The 23,623-nt window shown below is 49.7% G+C and overlaps 2 protein-coding genes across 9 annotated transcripts; one reads left to right on the forward strand and one right to left on the reverse strand.

Annotated features, from left to right (window-relative positions):
• The first annotated feature begins 565 nt into the window (after nucleotides 1-565).
• LRRC61 (leucine rich repeat containing 61) lies at nucleotides 566-19,707 on the forward strand. 6 transcript variants are annotated; one of them, XM_071215335.1, is made up of 4 exons: nucleotides 566-924; nucleotides 1,242-1,411; nucleotides 4,747-4,837; nucleotides 6,849-14,648. In XM_071215335.1, exon 4 carries the CDS (start codon nucleotides 6,878-6,880, stop codon nucleotides 10,178-10,180), a length of 3,303 nt encoding a protein of 1,100 aa, XP_071071436.1. In that variant the 5' UTR covers nucleotides 566-924; nucleotides 1,242-1,411; nucleotides 4,747-4,837; nucleotides 6,849-6,877; the 3' UTR covers nucleotides 10,181-14,648. The 6 variants fall into 6 exon arrangements, with proteins under 6 accessions (XP_071071436.1, XP_071071437.1, XP_071071438.1 ...); XM_071215336.1 differs by having other exon boundaries at nucleotides 1,375-1,411; XM_058297563.2 differs by lacking the exon at nucleotides 6,849-14,648 and adding an exon at nucleotides 16,839-19,707 and having other exon boundaries at nucleotides 580-924.
• RARRES2 (retinoic acid receptor responder 2) lies at nucleotides 18,697-21,867 on the reverse strand. Of its 3 annotated transcripts, none has more exons than XM_058297571.2 (7): nucleotides 21,710-21,867; nucleotides 20,749-20,906; nucleotides 20,463-20,661; nucleotides 20,232-20,336; nucleotides 19,256-19,351; nucleotides 18,969-19,125; nucleotides 18,697-18,814 (listed from the first exon to the last, which is right to left on the reverse strand). In XM_058297571.2, exons 3-6 carry the CDS (start codon nucleotides 20,634-20,636, stop codon nucleotides 19,009-19,011), a joined length of 492 nt encoding a protein of 163 aa, XP_058153554.1. In that variant the 5' UTR covers nucleotides 20,637-20,661; nucleotides 20,749-20,906; nucleotides 21,710-21,867; the 3' UTR covers nucleotides 18,697-18,814; nucleotides 18,969-19,008. The 3 variants fall into 3 exon arrangements, with proteins under 3 accessions (XP_058153554.1, XP_058153551.1, XP_058153552.1); XM_058297568.2 differs by having other exon boundaries at nucleotides 18,969-19,128; XM_058297569.2 differs by lacking the exon at nucleotides 21,710-21,867 and adding an exon at nucleotides 21,159-21,205 and having other exon boundaries at nucleotides 18,969-19,128.
• Between the last annotated feature and the right edge of the window lie 1,756 nt (nucleotides 21,868-23,623).

Below are 23,623 nucleotides of genomic sequence, written 5' to 3' on the forward strand. Positions count from 1 at the left end.
TAATGAAAAAAAGACATTTGAGAAGTTGACAAATATATCCCCAGCAGCTTACAAGAAGGGAAACTTGAACAGCCAGTCAGCAGTTCTCCTGAGCCAGGTGCAAGGCCTCTGGCGCGGAATTTGTCCCAAGAGATACTCCTGGGTTGATTTCCTGAAAGGAGATTGGGCATCCTATTCGGTAGGCGGGGGAGAGACCCCTAACCTGTGGGTCATTACCGATCTTGTGATCCCATGTGTTTGCGTGCACGGATGAGACACTGATCACACAAGGGAAAAGAGACTCAAGAAACAAAGAATGCCAGCGGAAGGGACCTTGGGGGTCATTTACTACAGAAGAGGGGACAGCTAGGCCACTATCCATCTTGGAGCCTGGCACAGAGTGAACGCTCAATAAGCTTGTATTGAATAAGAAAGTGCAAGTGGTTCCTCCAAGGTCACTGGTCAGAGTTAGAACAGCCCGTAGCCTCGGGCCAAGAAGACGCCGCGAGCCGGACAGCTCTCACAGCCTCAGGCAACCGCCACACCCGCGGCCGCTCGCGCCGGCGCACTAGGTGCTCCACGCGCTCACTGCGACAAAGTACCATCCTCCCGGAGGGAGCGCGCGCAGTCGCTCCCGGAAGTGGCCCCTCGCACTCGCCGGAACCCTCCCCTTCCTCTCGAGGCCGGCTGGCGTCTTCCCCCCAAAGCTTCTTCCCTAGGCGCGGGGCGACTGAACCGCGGGGGTTGAAGCTTCTCTCTACCGGGAGGAGGAGGGGGCTGGTGGCGGGACGGTGCTGGCTTGAGAAGGCCCGGCCGGCGGCGTCCCCTCGCAGCACACCGCAGGCCTGTCGTGGGCGCTCTGTGCCCACTGCTTTTCGTAGGCGCAGCGACTGGAAACTCCCAAGGCTGTCTCAGCTGGCCGCCGACCCGAGTACCCGGCCCAAGGTAAAGCCGGTGGGGTCGTTATCTATCCTCTTCACAAACAGGGAAGCTCAGGGCGGGAGCGGGGGGTCGGCTTGCCGAGGCTTACACAGCCTGTCAGTGGCGGCGTGGCTCTGCCCATTCCTAGTGCAGGGTTCTTTTCCCAGTGGTCCCCGCGCCTGGAAACTCGCTAGGTGAGTCCCAAATCTCTACTGGAGTAGCTGGGTCTTATACATCACTTATACTCTTAAGTCAAGAACTGCGCTTAAATACCTACCGGAGCTCATCTAATTCTTACCACAGTTCTTTGAGGTAGGTACTATTATTATCCCCATTTTTAGATGAGGAATCCTAGGCGCAGAGAGGTTAAATCACATGCCCACCATCACACAGCTAGTTGGTAACAGAACCAGGATTTAAATAACCAGATAACTGACCCTGGACGTCGTGTTCTTATTACATTATGAAAAAAAGAAAACAGCCTCTCAGAGAAGAGCAAACGGTTCTGCTGGTGAGTAGTTTGAAACATGTCACTTTTGTATAATGTAAAATCTGATAATGCATGATTATTATTTAAAACATCTTTCTTATGTTTCATAAGTAGCCACATTTGAATATGGGACAAAAGCCAAAAATATATAGTGGTTTGCTTTTAATCTTTTTCCTTCAACGTATTCCTCTCTTCCCATCCTTTTCCTCACCACCTTTCAGTCTCTTGGTCACAGGTGGGTAGGAGAGGAAAGTGTGAGAAGCCTAGGACTTAAGGGTTCAGCAAGTGCTTTTTTTGGGGGGGGGGCTTATTTGCATATTAAAATATTTTTTTGTCTTTATTTTTTTAATGTTACAGTAAAAAAATATGAGGTCCCCATATACCCCCCACCCACCCCAGCAAGTGCTTTAAAATCTTCTGGGAGCAGACTTGGTCTAAGCAACTTGAAAGTTGGCGTTGCTGGCATTTGAGATGGGGAGGCTATAGGTGGTGCAGATTTACGGGGAACGATTATTTCAGGTTGAATATGTTGACTTTGGGCTGTATGTTAGACATCCACATGGAGATCCATGTACTCAGATATTTATTTTTTAACTCCCCTCCTCATTCTCAGCATTCACCCACTTTTTCCTTTTCCTTCTCTGTAAATAACCCAGGAATGGTACCAGCAAATAAAAGTGGCTGAACTAGAAACAGATTGTAGCTTCAGGAACAGGAGGGGTGAATCCTATGTGAGATGCTGCAATCCTGCTCCTGACTTCCAGAGCCACTTTCATTCAGACCCATTATCTTGGTTTTTATTGTTCCAGTGGATTCAGATTTTAATTTTTCTCTATTAATATTTATTAGACAAACTGTAGTTCTTCATTAACAACTTTTTCATAAAGCTAGAAGCTGACATTCCTTGCTTTACCGTCATCATCCTCTGCCATGCCTCCCCATACCACCTCCCCTTACTTGCCATCCCCGTTAAATGGAACTACCTCTAGTTGCCAAAGCACGCAATGCTGTTTCATGCCTCCATTCCTTTACTTACAATGTTCTCCCGTTTTTTCTGATTCTTCTAATATTGTCCCCACTCCCACCCCATTCCTGACCTTGTTCTTACGAACTCCTACTTGGTTTATCTCCTAAAAGCATTCCCAGATCTCAGCCATCTCTTCTGTGTTCCCATAGCATCTTGTGAATAATGTGCATATTGCATTTACCCTACTGTATTATGATGTTTTATCCCTGCTCCTTGAGGGCAGGGATAATACTTTATTCATCTTCGTATTCCAAATACCTGGCAGTCAATAAATACTTGAACTGGGGGAAAAAATCCTCTGGGTGGGAAATAGGTCCCCTCTCCCCCACATGGCAGGAGGTGAGAGAAGAGAGACCTGGTGGGACCAAGCAGAGTGAAAACCCAGACAGAGGTCTATTTGACATAGTTATAGAATGGCCCAGGGGAGCTGAACTCTTCACAAGGCCCTTGGGTAAGGCAGGCACAGGAGAAATAGAAAAGTGGCTCCTTCCTTCTGGAGAACAGAGTCTGGGTAGGCACATGGGGAAAGGATTGGCAAGAGCAATTAGAATAAACTTTGATTGAGCAAACAAATATGTAAGTGTTGGAATACTTCACAGAGACCCTTCCCATAAGCACTGCTAGGAAATCATATAGCTTCCACTTAAGAATTAAGAGGCTCTCAGCGATAAACTGCCTTAGTTCCCTTCCCATCCACTCTCAAGAACTTGCTTCCTACCACACCCATCCTTCCTCCTATATCAAAAAATATATATATATGCGCCTTCTAATCTCCACTCACTACCTGTGTACCGTGAATTATTTTCTCATAAAATTTGTGCCCTCAGTTTCCCCATCTTTCCTATGTATTTATCCTTGCCCTCTCTTCCCATTGTACTTTTTCTCTTTTTAGAGACATAGCCAAGCCTTTTCCCTCCTGTTTCAAAGAATGAACCCTCTCTTGCCTCCTCCATCCCCACCGTTCCAAGTTCCTGGTTCTCCCATACTTCTCACTTCCCTACCCCAGGCACTACCTTCATCCAGTGAAATGACATTTGACCTCCCTTGGCTTCCCTAAAATCTCTCTTTTGAGTTTTCATGTCTCTACCCTTTGCCTCTCAGTTGTCTTTGAGGTTTTCTCAACCTCTATCTTCCCCATATTGTCAGTGTTGACTGGGCAGCCATTACCTACTTTCTGCACGTTTTCCCTCTGTTTCTACAGAGATTTTTACCCAGATCTGTAAATTTAGCCCAGACCTCTCTCCTCTGACCCATATATCTGTCAAATCTACATCTGAAGGTTTTTTTCCAAAAGAACTTCAAACTCAATATATCCCAAATTGGACTGTATTAGGAAATGAGATTACTAGAGTGTCAGTCTGTAATCCCTCCTCCTTCTTCCCTTCTCAATTCTAGCATAATCTACCTCCTGAATACCTCTCTAAGATGTCCCCTCTGCCCTTAGCCTGCTGTGGCCCTCCTTGTCTCTTGCTTCCCAGTGATGTGTCTGCCTGTGTGTGAGGTTTCCAGTGTGCAGGCTCAGAGGGCCACTCCTTGGCTTAAAAGGCCTTCAGGTCTCTGTCTCATCATAGTTGTAGCCCTCAAATGTGGGTTTTTGATCTATTATTACTATTAATACTCAAAGTACTGGAATTTCAGATGATTTGCTTTAAAATTTTTCATTTTAGAGCAGATTCAAGGTTACTCTTAACAGTGTCAGGTTCAATCTCATTCCACTGAGCTTTCTTCAGTGAAAGAGAAAAGGGTGGCTTGACCACTGGGACCAGTGATTACAGCAGATCCAGGACCTACCCATTGGAGTCTATCAGAAATTAAAGGTGCTAAAGCAGCAATCTAAGGTAAACAACCTCTTGTAAGAAAAAAGTCTAAACTCTTCAACTTAATTGAATCTGTTTACCTTTAAATCAGTCTGGGGCTCCACTCTTCTGGGAAACCCTGTCTGTTTCTGTAGCACCTCATACCATTTACCTTGCTGTAAGTAATATGCCCCTTTACAAGTTGTCTTCTCATCCTGACCCTTGAGTATTAGCTGGACGATTAGTCTTAATCTTCAGGGCACAGTGCCTGGTTCATGGTAGATACTTGTTCAGCAGTTGAATGGACGAAGATTATTTGCACAATACAGAATTACAAATGGGACAAGGTTAATTAGGGAACAGAACAGAATTAACACCTTGAGGGAAATTAAATACATCTTTGGATGATTTTGGGGCATGACCCAGGCCTCAGTCCTCAAAAACACATTTTCCCCTTTTCTCTACCATTGTCAGTGAAGGTGGTTGATGTGCAGACCTAGTTTTAATACCACATTCTACATTCTTGTTGATAGAGATGCAGCCTACAAACTGATTCTGAAGAACCGGTTCCATTCTTCCACTAACCGTCACTTCGGTTTCTTTGATCGTAAAGTAAGAGCTGAGGTAAGTCTCCTCTGTTTCTAACATGAATCTCCCCTAGAGCAGTTCTTCCAGGACAGGGACAGGATCTTCCATTTAATTTGTACTTTTGTCCACCCCCTCTGCAAATGTCACTTCATGTGCTGCTTTGTGTGCTTGATATATTTAATTTCGTTTTTAGCTGACTGAGTTCTTGAGAAATGGGCTCAAAATTATGACTATTGATCCGTCCAAGGATCCTCATGAATGGAAGGAGCTCCTCAGTATCTGCCCATACTTCTCTTTAAGGCCAGGTCTCATCTGAGCCACCTCAGCTAGCTTGTCATCTGTGAAAGGCAGTCTTGCCTTCTTGGGTAATACTTAATATTTACCATCACTCATTTTCACATTGTGTTTGTTTTAAATCTTAATCTTATTTGATCTACATTTTATTCTGGTCTGAAAAGATGGGGAGACTATTTAGTTTCAGTCATTTAAATTAATAAAAATTATTAAGTCATTTTCCTCAGAGTTTTCTCTTCCCCAAGGAAACATCCCACCTCACAGGGCTTTTCCTTGCCTGTCATTTTCTTTGCTTCTCTCTACTTGTTTCTATTCTGACTTTGTCATGTCTCTTTTCTTTTTAGAGCCCCAAATCTCCAGGAAAGTGAGTGAGGGGGAACAGAGTAAACGATTATGCTTAAGCGTTGGACATGAGCATCAGGGTAGAGAGAGGTGCCATTTGCAGAGATTGAACTGATTGTAGAAAGAGCACATAAGGGAAGAAGCTTAAGAACAACTTCTGAGCTAGAGAGAAAGACTTGGAAGTAGTCAGTATGGTGATGATAATTCAGATCATAGGAGAAGATAACTCATCTTGGGGAATTGTGTGCAAAGAGAGAAGAGAACCTATGAAAAATGCCGGTTAAGGGAGAGGAAAAGGGGATCAGCAAAGAGACTGAAAAGGAGTCAGAGAGGTAGGAAGAAAACCAAGAAAATGTGCTATGGGAACCAACGGAAAAGAACATTTCAAAAGGAGGAAGAAGTCAGGTGCTCAGGTGTTGCACGAAAGTCCATTTGACTTAGTGACAGGGTGGTCATTGGATAACTTGGCTAGAGCAGTGTCAGTGGAACAATGGAAACCAAAGCCGTATAGGAATGGTTTAAGAAGTGAATCGGAGGTGAAAAAGTATAAACAGCCCTTTCAAGAAGTTTCTCCATAAAAGAGAAGGGAGCACAAGAGGATACTTTGAGTCCTGAGGTCATTGGAGTTAAGGAACTACCCTTGTCCTGTGTTCTCTGGAGGAGGCTGATTTCTAGAGAAGGAATTTCAAATGATCTAAGCTAGGTCTTTGGCTTAGGAAACTTGGGATGCATTATTCAACAAACACTGAGCTATATTGCATATTTATTGTACCCCTATTAGGTGTCAGGTCCAGTTTTAGGTGCTTAGGATACAGAGATAGATAGGCTCTGTGCCCTCCTATCCAGCACTTGTGGCCAGCCAGCTCTGATATCCCTTCCAGAGAAACCTTCATGACTGCTTAACTGGGTCAGTCCCCTCATCATGTTCATACTGTGCCACATACCTCTACATCATACTACTTGCCAGGGCTCCAGTTTTACATTTTGTTAGGAATCTTATTCACATCTGTCTCTCCTATTAGCCTGTAAGCCATGGGAACACGAGGAACTTGCCTATTTTATGCTGCATCCATAATACACAGAACAGTTGCCAAGTGCCTACTAAGTTCCTAATATTGAAAGAAAAAGAGAAAAATAGTTTGGCAAATAAAATGGACACAGAAGCCACAACTGTACAGAGGGCAGCGGGGACTCCGTTGAGGGAATGCACCACTTGATCTGGAGGTGAGCAAGTCAGGCTTCGCCAGGGAGACTGAGGTCTTGAGAGGCTAATTATGTATTATCATGCAGCTCCTCTGTCCTTCCCTCTTTTCACCTCTCTACTTTCTCATTTGGGCTACCCCCTCTTCCTTGGTGGTCCCCAAAGTTGCATAGGGCAGCTGAGAGCCATTCTTTTCATCTTGCTTTGCAGCCTGGGCCCATCTTCTCATTTCCCCAAGAATGCTGAAAGTGGAAAAAATAAAAAAGCCCCCCAAGAGACATATACCCTCACAATCAGAGGAGCTGGAGCCCTCTGTGTGTGCTGCCTCCCCCATGACCAGGACCAAGAGTCCAACTGCCACCTTTGCTTCTCTCTGCCCTGAGTTCAACACCAGAGCTACTAACACTTCTCATGGACTTGGCTGGGGTGGCAGGGAGGGCATGCCAGGGACTGAGGTCAAACTCGAGTTTGTAGAGAAAGAGGAGAAGGCCAGCAATGGTCACAGGAAGAAGATGATAAGATCTTGTACCTCCCAAATGAAGAATGAAAGGGACCTGTTCCACCAAGAGAGCAGCCCCTGCCTCTTCCCCAGTTGTCAATCAGTCCCTTTACCTGATCCGGACCAAGTTCTCCTGAAAAAGCAGGAAGGAGATGCCCTTCACTTATCTGTCTGCAATGAGAAGAGAAAAACCAGCTCTCTGGGGAGGCTTGAACTTCACCCACCTGTAGCCCATGCAGCCCTACCAAGCCTCCCAAGGGCCTCCCACGCCAGCCTTGGGCAGAATAAGCTAAATGGAAACTCTGGAATCTGTGGCCTCCAGCATGTGCTTGGGCAGGAACACCCACTGCAGCATGTGAAGAAGGCGGCATCCAAGAAGGCTCCTGGATGGAGAGAGGAAGGGGAGCAGTCACAAAAGAAGTTGAGCCCATCACTCAGCTCTGACCAGGTCTCTTCTAGCCCAGTTCTGGCCCAGACCCTCCTCCGTCCCCCCCAGATGACCAGTCCTGACAAGTGTGAAGAAAACAAGTCAAGTGAGAATGAGGAGGAAAGGCAAGCTGACATCCTCATAGCCGTTCTGGCCAGAGAGCTGAGACACCTCAAGAAGTGGAAGAAAAAACATTTTCTTCTTGGCATGGGGGAGAAGTTGGAGCCCCAGCTGAGTCACCAGAAGCCACCCTGTTTGAAAAAGCTGATCAGAAGTCTAAAGCCAAAGGTCAAGGGCTTGGACTCTCACTGGCATACCCTGGGCCCTCTGGACACTGCAGGTCAGAAGCCTACCTCAGATGTCAGACAGTTCTTTACCACTGACTACAAGAATGTCTGCCGTGTCATTTGTACTCTGTGTCATGCCAGTATCAGTCAGGGGAAAATTAAGGGCCAATTCCAAACCTCAGAACTTGTCCGTCATTTGGCAAGTGCGCACAGGCTGGAATGGGAGAGAAGGCAAACTATAGCCAACAAAGGGAAGAAGGTGAGAAGGGCTGAGGAAAAAAAGCAGAAGGGTTCACCCACAGATACCTCCAGGGTTGGCTCTGGGGAGCTCCCATCACCAGGATGCTGCCCAGATGCCTTACTGTTTGAAGGTAGCAATGGGGAACTGGCCCTGGGCAGGCATGAGCAGCTGTTTCTGCTTCCACCGTCCTTGCCCACTGCCACCAAAGACAGATCTGCTCCCTGTAGGGAAGTCAGGGAGGACTCGGGTGACATATATGCCTCCAACCAACCACGGGCACAGACCTGGAACCACAGCATTGCAGAATTGCTCTGTAGCATGGCCTTGCCACTCTCTTTTGTTTCATCCCAGCCTTTCAGAAGATTTATGGCCCAGGTTGACCCTTGCTACCATCTTCCCTCACCAGCCTTTTTCTCGGATAAGGCCTTACCTCTGCTTCATGAGGCTATGAATGAGCAGGTCGTTCAGGAGATGCAGTGGGCTGGAGGGAACCGAGTTCACTTTACCACATCCACATCAACCCAGGACTCAGCAGTATACTTTATGGTGCTCACTGCCCACTGGGGGGTGATAAAGCCAGGCAGCATGCAGGTGGCATCGGGAAGCCTGAGGAAACAAGCTGTGCTCTGGGTCCAAGCCCTACCCCTGGAGAAAACTCCAGAGGACAGGCACCTGGAACTGTCAGAACAGATCAACCTGTGGCTCAGCCGCATCTCCCTGAGGCCAGGCTTCCTAGTATCAGGTGACTGGTCCAAGCCAGACCAGACAGTGAAGAGAGAGGGCTATACCCACATCCCTTGTTTTGCCAACTGCCTCAGCAACCTGGTGAAGAACTTTCTGTGTCACCATCACAGTGCCCAGATCATCCTTGGCACAGCCAGGGCCATCTGTGATCATTTCCAAGGCTCTGCAGAGGCCCGGATACTCCTCACCCAGCTACAGCACCAGTATGGCCTCCCAGCCTCCCAGCCCTTTCAGGAAGTCTCAGACCACTGGATCTCATCCTACCACCTGATGGAGTGGCTGGTGGAGCAGCAGCAGCCACTTCAAGAGTATGAGGGAAAACACCAGCTGGGGAAGGCTGGGAAAGCCTTGTCTTCCATGTTTTGGAGTCTGACAGACAAACTTGTCAAGCTCCTCCAGCCCTTTCAGATGGTTGTCCTGGAGTCAAGCTCAGCCCAGGCTTCTCTAAGCCAGGTGCTGCCCCAGCTGCGCTACCTGCATATCTTCCTAGAGCAAGTTCATGGGCACTTTTCAGAGCAGAGTGCCAGGGAGATGGGTGCAGCCATCCGGCTGGCTGAGGGCTTGGCCCTGCAGCTCTCCACAGACCATCACCTCAGTGAGTTTTTCCACCAGGAGGAGTTTGTGCTGGCTACCTTACTGGACCCACGTTTCAAGGGGAAAATTGAGGCCATTCTGCCCTTGGGGGCTGATATTGATCACTGGAAGCAGGTTCTGGTGTACAAGGTAAAAGAGATTATGGTATCTGAATACCCTTTGCCTGCTTCGCCCTCCTTGCACTCCCCAAACATGCCGAACCCCAAGGATATCTGTATGGATGCAACCTTGAGTGGTGGAGTGGCCAAGAGCCCTGGGACTGAGGTGAAGAACCAGAAGGACCCACTGCAATGGAGAAGCTCTGGATCTTTCCCACTAGTCCAGAAGAAGAGCCTGTTAGAACAGCTGGAGAGTGTGGGGCTGTTGGCATCTGAGAAGAGCGGAGCCTCACTCTCCACGGAGAACCACCTGGCTAGCATCATGGTCAAGAGGTATCTGCGTGAGAACGAGACAGTTGGAGCCCAAGAGGACCCCCTGGCTTACTGGGAGAAGAAGTGTGAAGTCTGGCCAGCCCTAGCTAGACTGGCCGTCTTCTATCTGACCTGCCCACCTACGGGAACCTTCTCTGAAAGTATCTTTGCCTCCCTAAACAGCCCCACCATCATAGAGAAAAACTCCCCTCTCAAAGCAGAGACTGTTGAGCATCTCCTCTTCTTAAAGACCAACCTGGAGCACTTTCCCAACTACACTCCACCTCCCCTTGTCTTCTCCAGTAGTGACCTGGCTGAGGAGAAGAAGCAGACCATGTAGTCTCTTAAGTCTGGTCGGATGAGCAGACTGCGGGGCAGGAGCAGATTGTGGTAGTTCTGCCACATAGATTCTTAGAATCACAGGAGTGAGGAACACTTAAAAGTCCAGTGCTCTCAAAATCTACCCTTAAAACTCTGTAGTAGATAAAAGTAGAGAGGAGAGTGTGGCATGCTGGAACAGCAGATAGGGACAGCCAGCATCCTGATCCCCTTTGGTAAGATCAGAAACAGTTTCTCGGTTTTTGACAAATTGCCATACTTTTTTTCAGGGAGATGTCATTTTTATTTTCCATCCACACATTGTTTTAACTAACTTATTGCTAGCAGTATGTACATAGAAAAGGCTTTCTTTGTTATAAGTGACTATACAGTTTTATAAACTGTAACACTCTATAAATATTTGTGGGTTTCTGGGACCATTATAAGGGCCCTACATGTACCTTGTCCAGGTATCTAAAAGGAGTACATGCCCTTGAGAAGCATGCTTTCTAAAAAAGTGGCTGGGACAGGGGAGGTGTGGGTGCTTGGAGCATGGGCCTAGATAAACTATTGAAGCTCCTTCTGAAATTACTTTCAGTGTAGAAGGACAGAATCCCAAGGCATATTAGCCAGTTTAAAAGGTAAATGCATACTTATGCACAAATGTGCACACACCAGTCTTCTTAGGGCCTGTTCTTTCCCGTGACTCCCAAAGTGCCCGAGAACCCCTAGTTGATGGAACTGACTAGCTAGTGAGGAGGTATGATTTGAAGAGAGCTGACATACCAGCCTTCAAATGTTGTTCTTACCAGTAATTTGTTTCCAGACTACAGAAAACTTTGTGTTTTCTTGAAAGCAATTTCAGGATGAGCTACAATAGTTCACCCAGGCTCCAGGATGCTGAGTATATATCCTGTCCTGGACGCACCCACTCCTCCCATTCTCCCTGGTGCTACATTCATCCCCCCTCCCCCATGTCGTTTGTTTAATCCTGGCCACTTGTTATATAGAAAGCAAATCCTTAATTCAGAAGAGAGGGAAAGTGTATGGAACCCACTAATACTATAGATTGCTCAGACTTCCTTTAGGGCAGAGTGCAGGACCCGAGAGCTTGGGATCCAGGAACTAGGGAGATTGGATGGGGAGAAGAAGAACGGAAAGCCGGGAGCATGTGGGACAGTGGGAGGCCTGCCTCTCATGCCACCCCAATATACCACTAGGTTGCTTGAGGGCTGGTCACTACAACTACAGAATGTAGTTAAAGCATGGTGAAGCACTCATTAAAGCCTAATTTGCAGTTTGGCCCTGGCCATGGGATAAGGGAGCAAACCTTCCCCTCTTCGGACTGACAGCACCTGGTGAGTCAGACTCCCTAGAGGGCTGTGCCCTTGCGTCCCTGGTCAGGCATGTGTTTTACTATAATTCCTATAAGACATTTGGATTAACTGTAAAGAAGCAGGAAAAATTAACACAAACCATATAGTCCTTTCAGAGGCAGCCTCTGAGTACTTCAACAATTTCCTTTTCTTTTACAATCATACCATGTGTGCTAGAATGCTGTATTTTCACTTCAACATACAGCAGTTGCATCTTATATATTAAACCTTTGTAAATATACTTAATGATTTGCATAGCATGATTTGATTTGAAGTCTGCCTTTCAAATTGCTTAGATCACCTCTACTTTTCCCCTAACTGCTGGGAGGGGTGTGTGATTGGGGGTGCAGAGTATGCTCACAGGCTTCCTTGCACCCAGGCCTGGACCTCTCCCAGCCTCCCTTCCCTTAAATTGTAAGTGGTTCTCAGACTTGAATAAGAACCACGAGTACATCTCAAAACTGCAGGATTCTGTACCTCACTCCCAGAAATTCTGATTCAGTAGGTCTGGGATGAAGAGCCAGGCATCTGGTTGTACTCTGAAGTTGCTGCAGGGGAGGCATGTTGGTCTGCTGCATCCCTTTAGCTGTCCTTAGTAGAGGCATTGTCCCTGGTGAAGAGCACTCCTGAGTTATCCTCCGGGTACCAGAGTCTAGACCCCTTGGGCGATAACCTCTCCAGACCCCAGGGGCATCTTTCTGAGATCTGGGATGTCCTGGAGGAGGGGAGTGGCCTCAGGACTCAAGTCAGCTTAGCTTTTGTAGGTTAATGAGTTGAGAAATACTCTGTGCCTCTAGGGTCACCTGGGGAGCAGTTAGGGGGTACAGAAGAAGGGATGAAGCCAGCCCTCTATATTCCTCTTCCCCATTCCAGAGATCCTCTGCCCGTGGTGCTGGGAAGCAGGAGCAGTGTTGGATGTTCTTGCTGACTTTTGAGCCCACCTCCCCACTCCCACCCCCAAATTATTGTCAGTTTTCAGCAAGATTCCCTCTTCCTTTTTAGTGGGTGAAAACCCATTTTTAAAAAATGGCATCCTCATGCACTGCCCCCTCAGCCAACTGCCCTCAATGTGAGCATGGAGAGCCCTGAACTTCTGTTCTTGATGAGTGGTTGGGGGATAGAAGAGAGGAAGAAGGAAAGTCTTCTTCCTTTGGGGGTTCTACTACTCTCCATCTGATCCCAGAGGCTCAGAAGAAGAAAAACAAAACAGAAGAGCCATCACCTCTTGGTTGTTAGGCCCTCACTGTGTCCTCACTGTAACTCTGCTGTGTCCCCTTGGAAAGGATGTGGACTGAATGAGGAATGTGGAAGGTGAAAGGAAGCGGGTGAGAGACGCTGATGGTCTCATCAGGTTCTTGGCGGTATTGCTAGGGGATTGAGCTCTAGAGCTTTGATTCTCAATAAGGGGCAATTTTAACCCCAAAAGGGACCTTTGGTAATATCTGGAGACGTTTTTGGTTGTCACAACTTGAGTGGGGGTGAGGGGGGTTGCTAGTGTCATTTCTTGGGTAGAGATAAAGGATGCTGTTAAATACCCAGTAATACACAGGAGCGACCCCCACAACAAAGAATTATCTGGCCCAAATTGTCAATAATACTGAGAGTGAGAAACCCAGCTCTAAAGTGTTTGAGGAGGGTAGGGTTTGAGGTACAAGAAGGATCCCCTATATTTTTGCATGACTGCTTATTTAAGGCTTCTCTAAGACCACAGACTTAGTTCTTCTCTGTTCCTGGCTGACTTCATGGACCTCATTTTCTGACCCTATATTCTAGTCAGGTAAAGTTTGACTGCAAGAGAATTTGCTTGTCTTCCCTGTTCAGGGTCAGCCTCCCTCAGAATGAGACCCGAGTGTCAGCTGTTAGTCATAGCTTCGTCTGTGTAATAACCAAGTGTTTTTTGTAGACTCACTTGTTGGGGGAGGAGGACTCTTGTTCATGTGATCCCAGGTTTGGTTCCTGGTGCCTCCTAAAGAGAAGACGAGCAGACACAAAGAGCATATAGCAAATGGACACAGAGAGCAGACACCAAACTTGGGGGTGGGGGGAATAAAATAAGTCTTTAAAAAATCTTAAAAAATAAAAAACATTTATAAAAAATAAAGAAGACTGTTGAAGCAGTTAGGTGTCTAAGAAGCCATCTTTTGCTTATGAAGAACATGCTGTCTGCTGTTACCCTGTTCCATGAGTGAGGTGTACTCAGGCAGCTGGCATCGGGCCATCCTCAGTTCCACCCCAGACTCACCTTGTTCATACTTGAGGCAAGCCCTGTGACCATGAGTAAAGTAGAGCTCTTGGACCCGTATGAGAATCAGTTTCGCCTTGCGCACACAGTGCTGTTATTCAGCTTACCCCTGAGAAGCCAGGCAGCCTGGCTGTCAGGCCTGGGCTCTGCCCATGAGACTGGCAGTGAGGGTGCAGGGACCCAGGGCTGTTCTCAAGCAGAGCCAGGAGATACTGGGTCCTCTTCCAGAAGGTCACTGTCTTTTGCCCAGGGGTGACTTTGGGGCATGGATGGCCTGATTCTAGACCCAATTTGAACTTCTGTTGCACTGTTTCCTCTTCTGTAAAATCAAGGTGTTCCTTCTAGCTTTAACTTGAAGAAATCCTTTGTCTTTAGCTACCCACTTCCCTGGTTCTCTGCCTCCCTTCACCTTGGTCTTCAGATCATTCTTTAACCTTCTGCAATGATCTAAGGCCTCATCTCTGCTCACAGCTGCCTGATCCACTGGGCATGTTTCAGATCTCATCTTGACATTTTTACACAAAGTCCATTGCTCGCTCCTTGAAAGCCTCTCATATTTTCTCCCTCTGGAGGCTTAATATCCTTCCCAGACTCTTATTGAGACTCGTAAATGTTAGTGTTGGTGGACTTCTGCCCTTGACTTCTGGTTTTCACTGTATACCAGAAGGCCCTAACTACTCTCATTCCAGAAAGTGTGAGACCTACAGATACTGAGAGAGGTCTATAATCCAAAATAGGCTGACTCCCTGCACCATACCTTCTCCCTGAGCAACACCCATCACACTCTTGAGTGTGATGCCAAAATATGCTGCCAAAATATGCTGATAACTCCTGGGTCTCTGTAGCCTAGAGCTCCAGCCGCCTTTGAAAAAGGAAAGTTAGTCACCTCAAACTAGAGCTCCATAGTTGGAGGTCATCCTGCACCAACCTGCCCCTGATGTATTCTTTATTTGTGAGTGGAACCACCTGTCATCACTTAAGCGGAACCCTGGAAGTTGTCTCTCCTCTCTCCATCTCCTCATTGCCCTTGTTAGGCCCTTACCTTTTGCTGCTTTTGTAACAGGTTTCTGGTGCCTGGTACCCTAGCCTGCAACATTCAGCCTATTGGCCAGGGTGGTCTTAAAAGCATCACTCTCCTACTTCAAATTCCTAATAGATTCCTATCTGCATAGAATAAATACAGACTTCTTAGTAGATGCTTCACATCCCTTTAGAAAGAAATGAGGTGTAAATAAAAAAGAATGAGTAGACCAGTGTTGCAGACTAGAAGGGGACCTAGGTAAAGAAATGGAGATCATGAGACGAGAACCCTCCCCTTTTTCTCAGAAATGGGGTGGAGGGAGGATGTGCTTAAAGATGGGAAGGGATAGAGAGCTGTTGACAGCCTTCCCAGCTCCCTGGTATGGAGCTCTTTAATTAATAGTCCTTGCTGGTGGGTGTGGGAGGAGCTAATGGAATGGGCACTGGGCCTGGTTACTAGGAGAAAAAGAAATAAAAAGTGTTGGTTATGTAACTCAGACTTGGGAATTCTTGATACTTTGGATCCACAGATTTTTTAAATAGCTCAAGTGCATGACCCTTCCCAGCTGGCCTAAGCACTTAACTCCCGAGTCCTGGTCCAGCCTGCCCTGAGCCTGGCCAAAGTCCGCAGGGTTGGGAAATTCCCAGTTTGAGGAGAGGTCCATTCTTGTTTTTCTCTCTGTGTAAACCTTGACCCTCTCTCTGGACCTGTGTCATCGTTGCCCTTTCCCCAGGTCTCCCACTGCCCTGTTTACCATAGTCACCTGTATTGCACTGCCCCACACCCACTGGTGACTGGAAGTGCCCCTTCCCCACCTTTCGAAGCCAGCTTAGGTACTATCCTACCCTTCCTCCAGGGCGGCTTCCTGGACTATCTGACCTCCCCCAGCTTTCATTTTTTTGAAATTTGATCATATTTGCAGCTGGAACCCTACTGTCTGACACATAATGATTAAGAGGTGATAATAAGAGCAAAAACTAGTTTGGTGGGGGTAGGCGGATAGCATGAGGTGTAGAGCTGTGGGGAGGGCACTGTCTGGGAACTTGCTGGGTGGCTTCACTGTCCCTTCCCTTGGCCTCAGTTTCCTCATCTAGATTGGTCCTTAGGCCCTTCCAGCTTCAACCAGAGGTCACAAGTTGGCCTGTATAACCTGGAAACCATTTTGAATATATTGCTAATATTTTTTTAAAAAGCAGGTAAAAATAATATTTTTGAGTCAATAAAGCAAGATACAGTGTACTCCTGTTTGTGTTTACATATGCATAGAATAGCCCAGAAGGAAACAAAAGAAGTTGGTGACAGTGGTTACCTATTATCAATTCCAAAAAATAAGTATAAAACTTTTAAGGCACTTGAAAATTCTTTTTTTTTTTTTTTTTTAAAGATTTATTTATTTATTTAATTTCCCCCCCTCCCCTGGTTGTCTGTTCTTGGTGTCTATTTGCTGCGTCTTGTTTCTTTGTCCGCTTCTGTTGTCGTCGGTGGCACGGGAAGTGTGGGCGGCGCCATTCCTGGGCAGGCTGCTCTTTCTTTTCGCGCTGGGCGGCTCTCCTCACAGGCGCACTCCTTGCGCGTGGGGCTCCCCCACGCGGGGGACACCCTTGCGTGGCACGGCACTCCTTGCGTGCATCAGCACTGCGCATGGCCAGCTCCACACGGGTCAAGGAGGCCCGGGGTTTGAACCGCGGACCTCCCATATGGTAGACGGACGCCCTAACCACTGGGCCAAAGTCCGTTTCCCTGAAAATTCTTAAGAATGATAGATCATAAGTGGTTACTGAAGAAGTAAATAATGAGATTTTGCCCCCAAAATCTCATTTGAAATATGGGATTTGTAACATTGGGCCTGAATTCTGTCCAGTGTGGCCTTGCTGGACTGGAGCCAAGACAGGGCCCCCTGTGTTCCAGACCTGGTTCCTCAGATATTACCTGGCCATCTAGATTTTTGGCCCTGATGGTAAGGTCTGGGTCATCTACTTCGTGCCACATAGGAGAGGAGTGCTCGGGAAAGGCTTGCGTGATTGTTCCATTCTTTCCTTAGGGACCTGCTGGCCCTTGAGCCAGGGGTGTCTGAAACAAGCCTCCTGTCTCTGGCCCCAGGAGAACTGATGGCACTGTTTTTTGAGCTGAACAGCCAGCTGACCCAGGTGAGACCCACATCCCTGTGAGGGACTCTTCCAGGGCCCAGGCCTTCTGAACTGAGTTTGATCTCATGGAGCCCCAGGGAGAGAAGCCAGGAGAGGGTGAAGGGGTGCGCATCACACCCCAGCTGCTGAAGGCACGCACAGGTGAATTTGCCCTGGAGTCCATCCTGCTGCTGAGGCTGCGCAGCATGGGACTGTTGGACCTGGGCTGCCTGGGCGAGTGCCTGGGCCTGGAGTGGCTGGACCTGTCTGGCAACGCACTCACCCACTTGGGCCCGCTGGCCTCCCTGCGCCAGCTGGCTGTGCTCAACGTCTCCAACAACCGCCTGACTGCCCTGGAGCCGCTGGCCGCCTGTGAGAACCTGCAGAGTCTCAATGCGGCAGGTAACCTGCTGGCCACGCTTGGCCAGCTGCAGTGTCTGACAGGACTACGGAGCCTTGAGTATCTGCGGCTCCGGGACCCTTTGGCCCGGCTCAGCAACCCTCTGTGTGCCAGCCCCTCCTACTGGGCTGGGGTCCGAGAGCTGCTGCCCACCCTGAAAGTCATTGATGGGGAGCGGGTAAGTGGTCGTGGCAGTGAACTCTACCAGCTGTGCCGAGACCTGGACAGCTCCTTGCGCCCCAGCTCCAACCCAGGCCCTAGAGCCACAGAGGCCCAGCCCTGGGTGGAGCCAGGATACTGGGAGTCCTGGCCATCCCGGAGCAGCTCCATCCTAGAGGAAGCCTGCCGGCAGTTCCAGGACACGCTACAGGAGTGCCGGGATCTGGACCTCCAGGCCACCAACAGCCTGGCCCAGGCTGAGCAGGCACTAAGCCCTGCAGGCACCACCTCTTCCTTTGTCTTTTGAGCATGCCCCCATGGCCCGGGGCAACCTGGCCCGTGGCCGTGGGGTCCTCACATTGTGGGTTTCCTGTCTCTGTCCCTGTCCTAAGGTTTCATAACACTTGTCACTGGCCCTCCAGGCTGAGCTCTTTATCTCTGTTCCTCAGAAGAGCTCCTCTCTTTCACTTTCCTCCCTCTGTATTCTTGAGCAAGGAAACACCTCCCAAATGGCCTCTGGCAGGTCTGAGGGCTCTCTGCAGGCTCCTGCCTGAGTGTGGCTTTCCTGCCATGTTCGGTGTGCAATTGGGGAAGAGGCCCCTGTGCCTTCCTCATGCCACAGGCCGAGCCTCTGCCCACATCTGCTGTCACTCCTGACTGCCCCAGCCTGAAGCTCTCAGTGGAAGAAAGTTCTTCCTATGGTGACAGGTGAGAAAAGTTGGAGGGGCATGGTTTGCCACCTCCCCGTTCCTGCGAGGTGGTGTGGGCAGAGTGTGGTGGCTACAGGAAGAAAGTTCTTGGAAGCTGTTTGCCCCCTTCCAAACCTGCTTATCCAAATGACCATCTGCTCCTAGTCCTGTGTTTCCCCGAAGACTTCTCTGCCCATTCTCATCCACAGTAATCCCTAGTAAATATTTATTTCTGTTTTAATTTTATCTCTATTTGTGTGTGTATGTAGTAAATATAGGTCTTTTTTTTTTTTTTTTCCATAGCAGGAATATATAAAATACTTGTTTCTTGATTGCTCTCCATTCATGCTGACGTCTGGGCGAAGGCCCACTCCTTTCTGGGTGTCTGACAGAAGTATTTTGTACTCCCTTGGGATTTTGCTTCCTCCATGTAAGAAAAGGAGCACCTCAGCCTTTCCTCATTCATAAGCCTCGTGCAAGCTGAGCTGAGGGGAAAAGGAGGGAATGCAAGGAGAGGAGAGAGCATGGCTCTGAGAGCAGTTTTATTAGCTTGAGATAACAATAGGATTGTCTTCTCTGGATGCAGGAAAGGGAGTTTTCCACCGATTACTTCTCACAGTCGTCCAGGAACTGGGACTGAATTCTAAAAGAAAGGAAAAGAAACAGATTTGGGTATGAGGCAGGCTGTTTGGGTCCCAGCTTCCCAGGCTCTTAATTCCAGCCCCTCCCTACCTCCCACAGCCTAATGTCACCCAACCCCCTCCAACCCAAACCCCATTCCAAGTTGCTGTCCCTACCCCAAGTTTTGTCCTCCTCTCCTGCCTCCTAGTCTGAGGCTCAAGTCGGGGGCAGGGCCTTGAAGAAGGCAAATCTTCCGGGGAAGTGGTGGCCATAGGGGTCCTCGCCGGCCCGCTCCACCTTGCCACACTGGGCCTCCCGGTGGTCCTCAGGTTCCTGCTGGGGGAGCAGACTGTCAGCCTCTGCAGCTCCTCCTGCCGCCCCCTAGGCCCAGGACCCTCTTCACCCTGCAGGCCCAGCTCTCACTCCTCCCAGCCCCTTCACCTACCCTCTGCTCTGTTCTTACCTGGGGAGCCTGTGTCTGTATGGGGCAGTGGACCATCCGCCCCAGAACTTTATCCGCAGGGTCCAGTTTGATGCAGGCCAGGCATGTCCGCTTCCTCTGAGAAGAGAAGCACGGGACCAGGGGGAAGGGGGTGAGGGGAGGCATGGCACCACAAGGACAGAAGCTGGGGGTTGGCTGCATGCCCCAGAGGTGCCAGCCTTCCCCTGGCAGCCTGGAACCGACAGGTGAGGGGTCATGCAGTCAGTGGATATCAGGTGCAGCTCACCTGATGTTTCAGAAGTCAGTTCTTCAGTTTTCAAACTTTGGGACGTGTGTGTGTGTGTGAAAGCAGTCCTTCTCCAGATGGATTCTCCCCACCTGACTTCCACCAGAAAAACTCAGATTTCACCTATTAGTATATCTGCATTTTCTTGTAAGATTTGATTTGAATAAAATGGTTCTGGGACTCCGAAGTTTTTGAAAATCACTGGTATGGCTCATTCCCCTCCTTTTGGCTGAGGTCTTAGAAAAACCTACAAAGCCACAGGGCTGGTCATCAGCCAAGCCTGAACTAGAAGCCATATGGATACACCCCACACCCAGGGATCTCTCCTTATAGCAGTGTTTTTGCCCCAGAGGTAACTGCAGTCAAACCCTATCATGAATCAGTCAGCCCAAGCTGAAACCATCTCGACTTGACATCTCAGAAAATGGGGAATTCACAAGGTCTGTAGTGAGGTCCACTCAAACCCTGAAACATGAGCTGCTTCTAACGGTGACTTGAAAACTGAGGGAAGAACTCAGATGAAAGTGGACCCCACCACTAACAAATATTTTCTTGGGGCAACCCAACCCTGCCTCCTGCTTACCCAAGCCCCCAGGGCCCAGATTGAGCTGGCTCAGCTTCTAGGGAGGCTTTCCACTGTGAGGGCTCAAACCTCAGGGAGTCTCAGCACATTCCTCACCAAACCTGTTACAAGCACACCCCTTCACTTACCCCATTGGGCTTGACTTTGCACTCTGGATTCTTCCAATCCTTCTTCCGGCAGCCTGTCTGCTGGAGCTTAAATTCCAGCCTCACAAATGTCCCAGCTGGGAATAGCTGCAGGCAGACAGGCAGGCAAGCTAAGCCAGCTGAGTGGTCACAGCAAGGCCTGGATGTGACCTGCCTTTCATCCCCACTGTGAACCCGCACATCTCCCCAGCCCCGGGGGCCCATTGTGCTAACCGTGTCCTCGGCAATGTCCACACTGGTCTCCTTGAAGGCCCACTGCACAGGTGGGTGCTTGTGGAATTCCTCCAGGGCCACCTGCAGGCCCCGGCGCTGGACCGCAGAGAGCTCGACCCCGCCCGAGCCCACCGTGCCCAGCCACAGGGCGAGCGGGAGCAGTAGCTGCCTCATGCTTCACCGCTTGGTCAGCTTGCACCTGCAAAGGGCGCGTGTTGGTCCTCAGCGTTTCGGTGTCAACTGGTGAAGCCTCATCCCCTGGCCCTGCCCCTCAGGTGGTCCATACCTGGCAGAACTCTGGGCACAGGTGGAGGAATGGCGAATGGCCTTTTCTTTTCCTGACAGTGCCCTTGGTGTCCTCCTGGTCCTTCCACTCCTTCCTGCCCTGATCCCCACTTTCTCTGGATCCAGCCACAGCTCCAGTTGGACTCTTTCCTAGGTAGGCTTTTGTCCACAGAAGTTTTAGCCAAGTCCCCATTTCCCTCCCCTTCCCCACCCCACCCCACCCCCTTTAGCCCAAACTTGGGAAGTAGCCCCGTCTCCCATTCCCACCCTACCCCCCTTTCCTGGCCCCTTCTCTCTCCCCACTGTCCCCCTCTACACCACCACCCCAGCCTCTCCTCCTCCACTGCTTCTCCCTCAGCTCTGGCTCTGGGGTCTCCTGGCTCCCACAAGTCCCAGCCCCCTGGCCCTCACCCCATGCTTTGAGCAGGGGAGGAGGAGGGACTGGGGTGTAGAAAAGTAGACTGGCTGGAAAAGGGAATATTTCTGGGAAGACGTAAACATGTGGGAGGAGTCCAATAGATGGGTGGGAACTTCAAGGATGCTTAACCCTCCCAGCGCTGGGGCAGCCTGCCCGCCGGCCCTGGAAATGGGGGTTCTCCCCTCAGCCTAGCCCATGGCTTTTGCTATAGGCTGATTCTTCCCTCCCTTGCCTTTTTGGGGGGCCTTCCCCGTGACCTCTCTCCCAGTCCTTCCCTGGCCTCTTCCCCCAGTCCCTGAGCCGGGGCTTCTTGAGAGGTTGGCCCTCCCAGAGAGCCCTGCCTGTACCAGTGGTCACAGGACCAGAAAGCCACAGCGTGGAACTCAGCCGCCACTCAAAGGGGAGCGGCCAGAGCTGTTACCTTAAAGAAGCCAGGGGCTCACGGGCAAATGTTTAAGTTTCACCCTTGTTGCTACCTCTTGCTGCCTGTCCACTCTTCCTCTCCTTCAACTGGCCTCCCCATTCCTTACTTCCCCCTCCTCACCGTCTTCACTGTGCTTTCCGGGCCTCTCCTAAACCTCCCAAGGTTGAAATGTTAGCCAGCACGGCTTTCAGCCTCTTCCCGGACTTCGGACTTCACCTTCCCTCGGACTTCGCCTTCCCGGCTTCTTCCCAAGGCCACCTCCCTGCCCCGCCTGCACAGCTGCTCCCTCCCCCTGGAGTGTGCCTTCATCTCCTCCCACTCCTACCTCTTGGGCCCCCTCCAACAACTCTGGGGCCCAGAGGCCCCTCCCTATCCCCCCCCCCCGTTAGGATCAGCCTGGCCTCTGGGCCTGGATGCCCTTCCCCTGAGCCTCCCCTCCCCACTCTCCACCCCCATCCCCCGATCCCCCCACCCCTTCCCGCCCTCCAGAGTCCAGCGCCCTCCAGAGTCCAGCTGCGGTGACCCTGGCTGAGGTTGGCAGGCAGCTGCCTCTCCAGCCCGGCTGGCCACTCAGCAGCCTCCCCTCCCACCTCCTCCCTGGGTTTTATGATTTGGGGCCCAGGCCTCTCTTTCCACCTGGGTTACTGCCCTGCTTCCAAAGATCTTTTGTTTCTCCCCCTGCCTCCAGGTGAGGCTGCTGCCCTTTCCTTAGGTCACTCCTGGGTAACAGATTTCTTGTTTTTCCTTCTAGAAATATAATATGCATTTACAACGTATATAGATACACAACGTAAAGAGTAATTTTTTTACTCACATCATTGGCTAACATACTGCACTAACCAATACGGTAGCTACAGTCACACCTGGCTTGTGAGCAGTTGAAGTGTGGCCAGTGGATTACGGTCCTCAGTGTCCCTAATGTCCCTGAGACACTTATTTCAGGAAATGCCTTCCAGAAATACAGGCACCCTCAAGCCAGATGAAACTTTAAAAAGTCAAATGGTCCCTCTCCCTGCCTCCCATACCCTAAAGCCATATTCAGAAGAAAGTTTCCCTTTTAGGGTCACTTGGGTCCAACAACCTTTATCACTGGCAAACTCTGGGTTATGTCTCATCTTGATCCCACATGCTGCTTTTCCTGACAAGTTCCTCTTATTCTATCCTTGCTGGCAAGAACGATCCAAGGGTCCCCATTTGGAAAGCCCCGAGCCGCCAAGTATGTCAGGATGGTTTAGTGGAACCATCTGGCCAGTGTGGAGTGAAAGAAAACAGTGTCTAAATATTGGCACAGCTCCTGTGTACCCTTGAGCAAATATAACCAAGCTGCACACGGGTCAAGGAGGTCCGGGGCTTGAACCGCAGACCTCCCATGTGGTAGGCGGGGAGTGCCCTGCCACTCAGGGGTGTCCCCCACGTAGGGGAGCCCCACGCGCAAGGAGTGCGCCCTGTAAGGATAGCCGCCCAGCGCGAAAGAAAGTGCAGCCTGCCCAGGAATGGTGCCACACACACGGAGAGCTGACACAAGATGACGCAACAAAAAGTAACAGATTCCTGGTGCCGCGGATAGAAGCGGTCACAGAAGAACACACAGCAAATGGACACAGAGAGGAGACAATGGGGGGGAGGGGATAAATTCCTTGCCCATAGTCACTGGCAGTCACAAATCTGCTTTCTCTCTCTCAAAATCTCTCTGGCGGTGGTGCAGAGGGGTATTGGAGTGGGGAAAGCACAGGCACAGGAAGACCAGGTGAGGAGACGACTGTGGCTAGAGAGGGACACAAATGGGGTCATGGAAATGGAAAAAAGTAGAGAGATGACAGCAATATCTAAGAGGTATTGATAACACAGCCAATGTGGCAGCTGCTGGAGAAGGTATCATGCTTGCATAGACATGTGGATGGGAGCAGCCCTCAGGGAAATGGAAAACATGGAGGAGATAGAAGCCCCTGAGGAGAGAGTCCCATGGGGAGCCCTGGCAGCAGATGTGAATTTGTGAGTCATCTGCATATAGGTGGAAGTTAGAGCAGGTTGGAG

Source organism: Dasypus novemcinctus, chromosome 5 (assembly GCF_030445035.2).
Source record: "Dasypus novemcinctus isolate mDasNov1 chromosome 5, mDasNov1.1.hap2, whole genome shotgun sequence".
NCBI lineage: Eukaryota > Metazoa > Chordata > Mammalia > Cingulata > Dasypodidae > Dasypus > Dasypus novemcinctus.